The sequence below is a fragment of the Lissotriton vulgaris genome, chromosome 1_2 (genome assembly GCF_964263255.1).
Source record: "Lissotriton vulgaris chromosome 1_2, aLisVul1.2, whole genome shotgun sequence".
NCBI lineage: Eukaryota > Metazoa > Chordata > Amphibia > Caudata > Salamandridae > Lissotriton > Lissotriton vulgaris.
In genome coordinates this window covers 95324871-95338630 of record NC_141686.1, presented here as the reverse complement: position 1 = coordinate 95338630, position 13760 = coordinate 95324871, and the positions used below count along the sequence as shown (strand labels likewise).

At 42.7% G+C, this 13760-nt stretch overlaps 1 protein-coding gene across 1 annotated transcript in view; it reads right to left on the bottom strand.

Annotated features, from left to right (window-relative positions):
* Nucleotides 1–13760, bottom strand: part of CECR2 (CECR2 histone acetyl-lysine reader) — a 453428-nt gene that overhangs the window by 133930 nt on the left and 305738 nt on the right. The window contains exons 6-7 of the mRNA XM_086952894.1: nucleotides 5960–6036; nucleotides 831–1009 (exon numbers count right to left, since the gene is read on the bottom strand). Of these exons, the coding sequence (XP_086809020.1) occupies nucleotides 831–1009; nucleotides 5960–6036 (256 nt within the window). The remainder of the gene's footprint in view (nucleotides 1–830; nucleotides 1010–5959; nucleotides 6037–13760) is intronic.

Below are 13760 nucleotides of genomic sequence, written 5' to 3'. Positions count from 1 at the left end.
CATCCTCAGAAGCACTCTACCTCAAATATAGATTTCACTCTTAAAAGATTTTTCAGTGGATGTTCCTGTTTCAGGGAGCAGCACATTGTTCACTGTACCATGTGGCAAGATAGAAACTGAAGTGAATCAAAAAGGTAACAGAAGAAAATGCTTTCAAGCTGCTTTGTAAATGGCTAGGTTAGAACCATACACTGTGCAGTCTTACACACAAAGAGAGCTTTCAATGGCGACCACTGCAACCCATTGAGAAATCTTGTGTGTAAAATAAGACTACGGTTTAATACATTAGCAAAAGTATCTTCATTAAAAAAAATAGTTTGTTGTTAACAAAAATAAGTAGCATTTTCTAACTCTGGCAACTAGATGACGTAATATGCACCGTATGTGAATCCCAGAGCTTCATGCTACAAAATACACTTAAAAAAATGTATCTTATATCAGTGACTAAAGCTCAACATTCATATCTTTAATGAATTTCTCAATCACCACACCATCAACAAAGACACTTGTGCCATCACTTGTGGACAGCACCTGGAGAAACAATTCACTACAGCCAACCTTATCCTCATGTGCTAGATTAGTAGCCTTGAAAACTAAATTAACCATATCAGCCTAGAACCCTTCAAAAACTGAGGATGATGGGGCCAACCTCCCCCAATTCTTCTCAGTCCTGAATGTCTTACAAGACTACCAGTCATTTCATCTGTTAGACCAAGCATGTTTCATGCTATAGTAAACATTTTATAAACAAAGAAGAACCCTGTGCTTATAAAGGATGACAGAAAAGCAGAATAGAAACAAACACCAGAATACATAACTGGTGTGCTGACCTTTTGTGCGATCATATTGCAGATCTCAGGCAAGAAGTCTTCATTCAAGAGCTTATACAGTTGTCGCTCTTTCAGGGAGGTTTTCTCCCGGAGGCCATCTGTAACCTTCCTCCACTCTTCCTCCGTCTGACACAGCAAGGACCAGACTCCCTGGCCTGGGTGAGGACTTGGAAGTGGGCCTGAAAGCAAAAAATCTGTGATACATGTATGCCTGCATCTGCATCAAAGGATACCCCATAGAAATGTCTGTACAAAAAAAGTGTTTAGTAAGGGTTCTGTTTAAGTGTTGCAGGGAGACTATGTCAAACAGCTAGAAACATGTAACTTGACTAAGTTCAAAGCTACCAGTGCATTAGAAGGCTGCAGTGCACATATCTATTTAAAAATGTAGGTCATTTTTTCGACCCACTCTGATAACATAAGGTAGTTGTTCCCCATAGCAGTGAAAACTATTCACAAACTGCATTTTGTAGTACATGAAGTATTACTACTTGCATCTTACAGAACTGTATGCATTAACCTATGGGCAGAGACAATCACCTCTCCTATTTTCTGTGCATGAATCTCTGCCACAGTGGTGGGAATCTCTGCATTTGCAGTAAATGTGGTAATAGACAAAGGGGAGTGGCTGGAGAATGGCGAATACTTAGTACAAAATGGGAGGAGTAAGAAGTTTAGGGAGGGACAATTTACTACCAACATCATACCCAAAAAAGTGTGGGTAATTGCTATCCAGAACCTACACTATTCACAAACTACCTTTTTAAAGTTACTACGGCCCAAAAGGTGACAAAACAGTAGTAAATGTACTCCAGCCAAACCTTGGAGTAAGTCAAGCACCACAGATGGCCACTCACAGGTAGTGCATATTTCAAAAGACAGTGGTCCCTAGTAGTTCAGGGATTAGGCAGAATTGATGGACATACACTCAATAGTCAGTATGACCTTTGTCCAGCAGGACAGGTTTTTATTTTAAGAGATATGGAAAACATAAAAGGATTTTTTACAAGGTGGGTACAACCAGTAACCCACAGGGGACAAGACAAAACAGGGGGGTAAACTTGACGCAATAAAGGCGGTCTGTGCTAGTATCTCAGTGAACAGACAATGGTAAAGTACAAAGCATCATTGTGAACAATTTTCTATTTGTAGGGTACATATGATGCTACTATGTCGACGGCGTTTCGATGCCTACACACAGATACATGGCATCATCTTCAGGACAAAGAATTAATTTGTTTGTCTTGAAAGCATAACAGTTTTTTGGGGCCTATAAGCATACATACAGTTATATTGGGGAAACAAAAAAAGGGAGCCAAAACATAAACATTGGTCAATAACAAAAAGACGAAAAGACTAGGCATGTATATAAATCTGACCAGTGATCATCTGTGGCATTGTGAACTGTTTGTGGCAGTTATTCATCTTTTAGGAATAGTAATTTTGTGAATTGTAACGTGGTGGCGTGACAGGCTTTTGTTTCCATGCAGCCTATTGTGAATTGTTTATGACAGTCGGGACAACATTTAAAATCCGACGCAGTGACGGAACTGTGGGGGGCGACGCATGAGATTAAAAAACATTCAATGAGCTCAGAGTTGGACCATGCAAAGTTTAAAAACGGGTGGCGAGCGGTGTAAGCGGCGAAGTGTTGGTAACCGGCGGTTACGTGTAAAGAGTTGTACATGCGGTTTAGAGGCGAAAGGAGTTTGTGAATTATCGTTTAGCTCTACGTGATCAATTTTAAAAGGAAAGTAGCGCGAGCATACAGATCGTGATTTACCCATATTGTGGTCCACAAAGTAGTCTGTTAAGCAGTACCTATGCTTTTGGAATCAAAGCAAGTAAGGAAATTGAAGGGTTTAGGAGCACAATAGTATCCTGCCAAAAAAGCGGGAAAATAAAAGAGTGAGTATAAACATATTGATGGACCGGTGAGAAGGTGATGAAAAGCTCAAAAAATAAAATAATTACCAAACCAGGGCAAGGGAGCCTCTAAATACGAGACCGGACCAATCGTGTCTCACTAAGAAGGAAGAAAGTAGATTTATATGAGTTATGGTCCTCATGGGGTGTGGAAAAGCCAATTAGAGCATTCTGCAGGTACTTACTTCCTGGTTTGGCTGCTCCTTGTCTATGCAGGATACAAAATGGCGGGAATCGCTGTCGTGCTCGTGCCTGAGGGCTAGATATAGGGGAATTCAGAAATGGAAGAGGGACTAGTCGTGGTGAGTACGGCGGCCATGCTGGAAAGGTGTGGGAGTGTTTAGAGATAGGTAAAGGACTAATCGCAGTGAAACTGGCGGCCATGCTGGAATGGTGTGGGAGTGAGGAGAAGAGGTTATATATAAAACCATGTGCAATAAACATTTACATATTTACATGAATTGTTTAAGAAACATCGCGAAACCTAGGAGGAAGTCAGGTATGTATTACAGGGTGACTGATCACAGGAGAGATGTCCAATCTTCGAGACGATTGAGGCCTGTATGGATACTGTTGGTGCGCAGTATCCAGTGAAGTTCCTCCTTGTTCAGTAACTGAGTTACGTCCGCTCCTCTGGGTGGTGGTTTTACCATGGTGATGAAATGTTCGACAAGAGGGGCATTTGGAGTATGGCACCGGATCCTACTACGGTGTTGTCCGATGCGTAGCTTGACCTTCTGGCTGGTTTGTCCAACATATATCATCTTGCAGGGGCAAACAATGGCATACACCACATTGATGGAGTTACAATTAGTGAAGTGTTTTCTTTCAAAGGAAATAGTGCCAAAAGTAAATCTTTTTCCCTCAATAGTGAAGTCACACACTATGCAACTACCACATTTTGCATGACCCGTTAGGGCAGGTAACCCCCATGCATCATTGATGGTTGTTTTCAAGAAAACACTTCACTAATTGTAACTCCATCAATGTGGTGTATGCCATTTTTTGCCCCTGCAAGATGATATATGCTGGACAAACCAGCCAGAAGGTCAAGCTACGCATTCCCCTATATCTAGCCCTCAGGCACGAGCACGACAGCGATTCCCGCCATTTTGTATCCTGCATAGACAAGGAGCAGCCAAACCAGGAAGTAAGTACCTGCAGAATGCTCTAATTGGCTTTTCCACACACCATGAGGACCATAACTCATATAAATCTACTTTCTTCCTTCTTAGTGAGACACGATTGGTCCGGTCTCGTATTTAGAGGCTCCCTTGCCCTGGTTTGGTAATTATTTTATTTTTTGAGCTTTTCATCACCTTCTCACCGGTCCATCAATATGTTTATACTCACTCTTTTATTTTCCCGCTTTTTTGGCAGGATACTATTGTGCTCCTAAACCCTTCAATTTCCTTACTTGCTTTGATTCCAAAAGCATAGGTACTGCTTAACAGACTACTTTGTGGACCACAATATTGGTAAATCACGATCTGTATGCTCGCGCTACTTTCCTTTTAAAATTGATCACGTAGAGCTAAACAATAATTCACAAACTCCTTTCGCCTCTAAACCGCATGTAAAACTCTTTACACGTAACCGCCGGTTACCAACACTTCGCCGCATACACCGCTCGCCACCCGTTTTTAAACTTTGCATGGTCCAACTCTGAGCTCATTGAATGTTTTTTAATCTCATGCGTCGCCCCCCACAGTTCCGTCACTGCGTCGGATTTTAAATGTTGTCCCCACTGTCATAAACAATTCACAATAGGCTGCATGGAAACAAAAGCCTGTCACGCCACCACGTTACAATTCACAAAATTACTATTCCTAAAAGATGAATAACTGCCACAAACAGTTCACAATGCCACAGATGATCACTGGTCAGATTTATATACATGCCTAGTCTTTTCGTCTTTTTGTTATTGACCAATGTTTATGTTTTGTCTCCCTTTTTTTGTTTCCCCAATATAACTATGTATGCTTATAGGCCCCAAAAAACTGTTATGCTTTCAAGACAAACAAATTAATTCTTTGTCCTGAAGATGATGCCATGTATCTGTGTGTAGGCATCGAAACGCCGTCGACATAGTAGCATCATATGTACCCTACAAATAGAAAATTGTTTACAATGATGCTTTGTACTTTACCATTGTCTGTTCACTGAGATACTAGCACAGACCGCCTTTGTTGCGTCAAGTTTACCCCCCTGTTTTGTCTTGTCCCCTGTGGGTTACTGGTTGTACCCACCTTGTAAAAAATCCTTTTATGTTTTCCATATCTCTTAAAATAAAAACCTGTCCTGCTGGACAAAGGTCATACTGACTATTGAGTGTATGTCCATCAATTCTGCCTAATCCCTGAACTACTAGGGACCACTGTCTTTTGAAATACGTAACTGCCCAAGGTCCCTAGTGATATTCCTTTGGGTCTCCCTTGTTCTTTGAAAATAAACTCACAGGTAGTGCAACACATTCCCATACAAAATAATGAAGGTAGGGACCTAAAATAACACACCATAAGAAATAATTTCAAATAAAATTTAGCCTAATGTTAAAAATTATATAGTATTCATTTTAAAAATCAAAGAAACTTAATTAAAACAAACTTTTAAACTAGTAATTAAATTACTGAAATGAATTCCACACAACTTAAAATTTAATATATATTAAATAGAATTCAAATGTTAATCATTGGGGACCTCTTAAAGCTCTTTTTTTAAATTGAATGTATAGAGTAAAATATAGTTTAATACACATTGTATTTAATGTCTGTTGTAAAGTTTTATTTTAATAGTTCTATGTTTATGATGCATAATCAAAATATATAATTGAATATTAAATATTTGTTCAAAGAATAATAAATATTAATATTTTTCCCTATGCTTTCACATTGGGAGACCTCAGGCATGGTAGCGCCGATCTCCCCCCCCCCCCATTGGTAACTTTACAATCCTTTAGCAGTAACTTTACCCTGTAAATACTGTTATAAAAGGTTCCACCAGGAGGTAGAGACATGCAAATCTATACTCTGGTGTATAGCTGCACTGTGAATAGCAAAAACGTGCATGTTTACACCTCGGTGCAGTAGTAGATAATGTACAATTAAGTCTACACGTATAAATGTACCTTTGTGAATGAGGCCCTGTCATTAGGACACTCAAGTGTTATATTATGAACACCACTACAGAGTGACTTTTCTCACCATTGCCTGGTAAGGGAGCCAGAAGTGGATCCTCAGTCAATTTCTCTTCTACCTTCAGTTTCTCTTCCACCTTCACACTGTACAAGAGAAATTAATTACTTGGAGCATACAACATTGAACAACCAAGATATTACATTATGCTACCCTGTTGCAAATCAGCAGCATTATAAATGGATTATTTCTGCAACCCCACATGCTACCTCTCTACTTTCAATTGTATTGTCTTGGCAAAGCAACAAGGGACAGACACAGGGTACTCTCTGCAGGTCTAGAACATGGTTGACTGAATAAGGGCCATCACTAACAAACAGTCTCTCCTTCAACCTTTTGTGTACAGGTTAACCTCTTCAACTTCTGCAGGCATTTTTATGGTGGAGTACATTACCATAACTTCACAACAAAGTAATAAGAAAAGTGTCCCCGCATGAGTTCTACCTCTGTCCAGCCGAAAGCCAGAGCCACCAGTGGCAACAAATGAGTAGGTTCATTTTTGGGGGAAAGGGGGAAGAGGTGGTGTGATGGTGGGGTAAAGAATCCCAGAGTGATTTTGGATTTGTATTCCTAATTATAATCACTGGCTAAAAATAAGAAATTGACTTAGCGCAGGAAAGCATTTTTCATTATATCTTGCCCACATCGCTTCTCAATGCTTATTTACCATTAATGGACAACCTTCCTTTTTTTTTTTTTTTATACATTTATTTTTTTGCAAGAACAAAATAAAACGTTACAAACAAAAGGTGTAGTGCAGTCTCAAACCATTTCAGCAAGCAACCTTATTACAAGGGTACAGCAACTGTCATATCATTAAACAGGGTCCACAATGTAATCACATGTTTCGTAGTTGACATCGTAATCAAAACATTACTAAGCATCGCTATCTGCTGACATCGGGGGATCATCGCTGAAAGTGGTGCGTATCGACCCTCTGCTTACAATACAAGGACCCCAGATTTTAGTCCATTTGCGTGGGCATCCCCTGCTCTCATATATAACCCTCTCTGCTTGCATGCACCAATCCTCATCTGATTCCCAGTCACTGAACCTTGGCTTGCAACTCTTTTCCATGTTCTGGCTATATTGCGTTTTGCTACCATACAACCCAGAGAGACCCACAACCTCTCAGTTCTTGACAAGTCAGTAGACTCCCAGATGTTAAGACAAAGCCAAGGGGAAACATCGATGGGTTTATGACAACTCCGAGACAACGCTGATAAGACCTTTCCCCAGTACTTCTGAAGGATCGGGCCTTCCCACCATTGGTGTAGGTAAGTGCCGGTGTGACCACATCCTCAGGGACAGGCCTAGGAACTCAGAACCCCCATCTTGACAAGCACTGAGCTAGTGTAATAAGCTCTGGGTAATAGTTTAAGTTGGACGAGTTTGAATCTCGAACGGTTCGCCACCTCACGGGGAGAAGCCAGGGCCTCCCGGCAGTCTTTGTCACTAATGTCCCCCAAGTCGTCTACCCATTTTGCACCTTCAAGCTCTTCACCCACGCACACAAAGCACTCAACATCGGACCAGCTTACCTGAACAGCAGACTCAGCTTCCACACCCCCACCCGCCAGCTCCATTCCGCCAGCCACGCCCTCGCCGCTGTCCCCCGTATCCAACGAACGACCTCCGGCAGCAGATCCTTCTCCTACCTCGCCGCCAAGACCTGGAACACCCTCCCTACCCCCATACGGCAGACCCAAGACCTATCCATCTTCAGAAGCCTCCTCAAAACCTGCCTCTTAGAGCTGTAGCAGCAGACGCCACCCCTCCCTTCAGCGCCTTGGGACCCTCACGGGTAAGTAGCACGCTCTACAAGTACTTTGATTGATTGATTGACTGGATATCAGGTGTGTTAAGTATTTTGTGATGGTCAATGAAATAGACTATTAGATGACTACCTCCAAGAAAAATCTGTCTTCTAGGGGCGAGGAGAACGGCAGGTCAGTTCCCTATGGTATCGCTCTTTGTAAAGCACTACGGGCTTGGAGGTAGCGAAGTTTCTCCACCTTGCAATTGGTAGTCCCTCTGAAGGTCGCTGAACGGGAGCACTCTACCCTCCACCCATAAGTCACCAACTCTCGAGAGGCATATCAGGTCCCCATTATCGAATCGTGGCTGTTTTGACAACATACCCAGTTGGCATGATTCGAGCAATGGAATGACTTGTGTAATTTTGGCTTTCCACCCGAGGGCGGCTGTCACCTTGTGCATAGAGCAATTGTGGTGGAAGTTGAGGTGTGTCTAGGTGCATGTTTCGCCCCATCACAGATTGCTCTTGAATAACTACCGGAGAGCATGTTATGCCTGTCCATCCTGTAGGTCGGGTCCGCAACGGGTCGGTGCACCCAATGATTAGGAACCACTAACTGCGAGGCCAGTAATAGGTTCTAATAGTGGGCAGGGAGATAGCTCGTTCATACCAACTTTTCGTAAGCTTAGCTAGAGCTATGCGGGGTGTACCATTATTCCAAAGCAAGGCGCATACCTCGGATTCAATTGCTTGAAAGTAGTGTGATGGAACCAAATAGGGTGTGTATTGTAGGGTATAGAGAAAACAGATGAACGCCATCATGTTATAGAGGGCAGCCCTGCCTAGTAAAGTGAGGGGTGGTGCTTTCCAGTGTGGCACGTCAGCATGAAAACGACGCAGAGGCGGAACAACCTTAATTTTGAGCTGTTGTTAAAATCAGTGGCATTTTGAAGCATCAGGATGGTCTGTATTTGGTTGAAGAGTTGATGGGCCACAATGGCCTTAAACTCAACAGTGCCAAGAGCAAGAATGAGATTTCAGTATCAGACCACCTTCCGCATTGTTCCTGATAATTATTCTCTGGCAATCCCTCCATGTTGGCAAAAAAAGTAACTAACTGAAGGGTTATCTGAAATAGTGATGCTAGGAAGATGAATAGGCAAATGGATTCAGTCTCCACCTATTTAAACTATGCAAAAATGTTTTATCCAGGATGCTCAGGCACTGGCTACAGCAAGTCAAGAATGCTCAGGATGGCTGGTGATCAACTTAAAAAACAAGCATGGGTATCTTCACTCAGAATGACATTGGCTTCTTTTCAGGACAATCCATTTTAAAAGTCTGTCCAGCTTTCAATGATTATCTGATTATAACTACCCTGCATCTTGAATACACAAATTCTGCCAGTGCAGAGCCCCGTACTTTCTATGACCAAAATATTTTTACAAAATCTTCCTTTTCTGCATGGCATCCCATATTTTACGCCTTTTTCGGGTCACTAATTTTACTGGATATAGGAATCTGTGCATGTACCGCTGCTAAACCGGAGTAAAGTATCTGTGCTCCCCTTTAAATATGGTTAAATTGGCTTATGCCTAATTGACTTATTTAATGTGCTTATAAGTCTCCAGTATAAAATGTACCCAGTCAGAGAAGTTAAAGGTCACCTGGGGACAGCACCAACTTTTGCACCATCCACAGACTACAGCAGCCTAAAAACCTGCTATCAACCTAGTCACAATAACCTTCGACAGGCAGGAAATCCTACTGGTAAATATTGGTCACCTCAAATACACCTTGGCAGGGTGTCTAATATTTAGAAGTGGAACATGCGAGCAATTAAAATTGCCATTTTTCTACTGTGAACAGGTTCAAGAAGCTATTTTCACTGGAAGGGCTGTATCTGAATCCTAACAAAATGTCCCCAGTCCAGATCATGAAAGTTAATCTAACTTTTGACAAGAACCAGCTACCAAAGTCATTCAAGGACAACTTTTAATATTTGCTAAAAATCGAATGGTAAATTTAGATTTTCTTAAAATAAATATTGAGGAAAAGTAACTTTTAGGAAGTTAACTTTCACCTGCCTGAACTTCCAGAGGGCTAATTAGAATTAGCCTATTGTCTGGTCTGTCAGCGCTTGGCCTTAATGAGGTCTGAAAACTGCTTCTAGAGAAATGGGGTGGGTATGGAGAGGTGTTTTTCTTCCCTTTGCAGGAAGAACAGGTAAAGATGGACCAAATATCTAAATAAACTTGCAAATGAGCCTGTAAGGTGAGAACTCGAGAAGGCAACTCTGTTTTCCAGCAATGTTGGCACCAAACCTAGTAGGATGGGAGCTGCCCCCAGAACTCATTTTGAGTGACCAGAGGACAGGACTGCTTATTTCTGGGCACACTCCTCTATTTGGGCACACAGGTTCTGCAAAAGGGGAAAATAATTTCCCAAACTTACAGTTAGACAGTAAGATGCAGTGTGGTATTGCTTATAATAGTGCAAACAGGAACTTGTGCAAAAGTGGGTGGGCTTGCCCCTGGGAACGTTTACCACATTGTCCAGGGAGGGCCCAGGAGTCATCCCCATCCACTAGCGGGAGCAAATGCCACTTACTGCATGATCCTCAGAACACTGTCTGAATCTGTCGATTAGAAGAGGACTGGATCCGCTGCCTGTGACCTGAGAGTAGCCATGAAGGACCGGCCCTACTTCCTCTTGCACCCAGGACGAAGACGTGGACTCCAAAGGTCAGTTGGCTTACCCCCTGTTAGCTTCAGGGACAAAACAAGCTGCAAGACGCCTCTTTCCTGAACTGATCAGTCGGCCAGTACCAACTGGACCTGGACTGGATCTTGCTGGTGTCCTGAAATGAAGTGGGTCCTGGCCACTAAGTGCTAACCTTGAGGTCCTGGGAGCCTTAAAAGCGATTCTGAGGAACTGCTCCAAAACCCTGAAATGTGAGACTCCCAAGACCTCCGGAGCTGTCCTGGGGCCCTTACAGCAAATGTGACCTATTTTGATGCACCTTCCTCAGCTACAGCTAGCTTCAGGCTTGCCTTGCTGGAGCATTTTGAGCTCCATGAAAAGTCACAAGGTAAAATCTTTGACAGGACAAGCCCACTTTGAATATACAACACATGCTCCATTACTGTCATCTTGAAATCACACCTAGATCCTGGACTATCGCTTCCATAGACGATCATTGGTGATTAGTACATTTTGGCATTATTTTTACTTTAAACTATAAAAATTCATTTATCTGGTTCCCCTTATAAGATTTTTGTTGTTTGGGTAACATTTTGTTTATAAAATTTGACTATCTTTATAACTGAGTTCACCTTTTAAATCGTTTTTTATCTTTATGGCTGTTTTGGTACTACATAAATGTTTTACACATTGCCCCAAGTAAGGCCTGTCTGCGTGGAGTCACAGCTACCAAGAGGTTGAGCTCAGGTTAATTTAGCAACTTCCGTGACAAGTAAGTGTTGTCATTCCTTGAGGTGTGCAACTGCCTACCCCAAATAATCTGCTTCTTACAGTGTGTCATTTGTTGTCTGTGGCTAGCATCCCCTGCTGCTCCTCTGCAATCCCTCCAGCACTCTCTTCATCTCGGTTTATCCCATTTGTTTAAATTAATTGTGTATGAACCCAGTATGAAACTGTCACACATGGATATGTGGTGCAGCGTGGGACTGGATGTTATACTTTTTATCTAACCAATCCAAAAGCATCTCTTTAACCTTTTCAGTCCCTTAGCTACAAGCTCCCATATGGAGTGCCTAAGGGCTCTACCAATGATCCTTCGCATTACATGCCCCCCAATCCCCATTCCATAAATTGTTCAATCTACTGGCATCTCAATCGTGTCCTACAGTGGCAACACCAAACTGATTGCAACACACTGGGAATTAGATTTTGGTCTGCAAGCCAACTTTAGGGAGTGCCTCTCTGTGGTAGCACGCTGGATGACGTCGTCTTGTCTTAAATTTAACTTTGACATGGCGATGATACTGCTCTTTGGGCAATCAACATTGCTATAGTTTCCAACCCAATGGACTGCGGATCTTGTCGTTCCCCGGCCCCTTCTACAGAGGCAAGAAATCTTGGCATCTGGATGAATTTCAATCTCTCCTTGTCCATTCACATTAATGCAATCTGGTCCACTTGGTTGTCCCTCATTAAAGTGGAGGAAAATATTTTCCTTTATCCTGAATGTGACCAGCCAATTAGAGACCATGCTATTAAAGCATTGATATTAGATTACGAAAACTGCCCCCAAATATCGGGTTAACCACTTCCAGTTTGTAAAAAACACAACTATGAGGCTGCTTCTTTACATTCCCAAATGCAGTTTTGCGCTGGCTGTCTGGTCTGAACAGAAGGTGACTCACTTACCCAAAGCGCTGTGGCTGGTACAGGGTACTAAATACATTCAAGCACTCTTTATTCCCAATGTCCCGTTTCAAACTCTCAGTTAGCCTGAGCTGAGACTTTTTTCGCAACCCCAGTTGTACAGTGCACACTGGAGTTTGATCCTTTACTCTTATGTCCTTCCAGCTCTGGAATGCCCATCCCTTGCACATTTGAGTGATCTCCTCTGAAGAATCCTTCTGTAAGCGGATCAAAACCTGACCAGTCTCTCTCTAACTATGCTTCTTTAGCCCATCCATCAAATTTCTACTGGTCACTAGTGCCTAGATACTCTGTTTGAGCAGCAATGTAAGCTCTCCAAATAATTAATTCATTTAATGCCTGAATAGCAACCCACCACGCCATTTTTGTCTGATCTTATGTGGACTTAATTCTATTCAGCATCAGACAGCAGCCTAAAAACTCTCATGTCCTTTGTCCCTGCATCCTCCGTGTCAGATTCCCTAGCATCAGTGTTTGTAAAGCTATAAAACCAACTTTAATTTGTGCCTTTTAGAACAAGCCACCACTCAAATACCATTAACAGCCGAAATGCTGCTGATTTTACTTAGGGCTGCAGTGCTCAGTCCTGGACGTGCCATTTACAAAAGCATTTGGACTCCAGCAACTCAAATTGTTGTTTCAGGCTGCCGAAGGATTGGATTCTGCCTTACTTAAACAGGTCACCCACTCTCTTACAACCCTCTCTCACAACCTCGTTTATCTCTGTTTATTAAATGGTTCTGGGTCCAATGCAAGGGTGAAATCTACATTCCACATTATTGGCGTAATGAGTTAGGGAAAGGGAGTCCACCCTCGCTTCTCTGTCATTCTGTCCCAGAGCATCAATGTTGCTGTAGAGCCTGGAGAAGTATACAGACCTCAACTTCTATGTTTTTTGGGTAGTGAAGGATCCTTCCTGATGTGCACTCCTATGTTCACATACAAGAAGCACCACTACCTCTCAGATTCTTCATATCCCCACTCCACCAAGGGCCGCTTGGTAGTACCACCTAATGCCCGGAAAGTCCATGCCCCCTTTCTTAGCTGGTTTCATCAAATAGACATTAGCTAGATCGTCCCTCTTCCAAGGCCACACAAAATTACCAATCACTGCTATTTGCACAGCATCTGGAGTAATAGCACTCCGGGGAAGATCACCACTTTAACTGCCTGGATCCTGCCACAGCAAGACAATACTCTCATTTTCTTTGCCTGCGACTCCATCTGGGTAATCCTCAACAAGTCATCATATCTGACCTGCAGAGTCTTGGGCAAGGTAGCTGCCAGTTGCCTCCCCCAGGTACATCACTTAGTCTTTTGCCAAGTGGAATAGGGACTTGCTTTAATGTTTGCTACATTAGCAGCTGACACATGTGGGTGGCCACTTACTCGACCTGGTATGTACGAATTTCCCCATCCAGCCAGTGTCGGTGGAAAAAACATCCTGGTCTGATCATGACCTGATCAGGTTTAGCTGGGAGCTGGCAGAGTCCAGCCCCCCGCCCCCCACCTGTCATCGTCAAAAAATCAATCTACCTGCGTTCAGACTGGCCCTGTTTAACACTCGCCCACATCTCAAGGGATGCTTGGACGATGCAGTGGGGGAGTTCAATGAATGGATAGGGCAGGCGGCGACTGCTT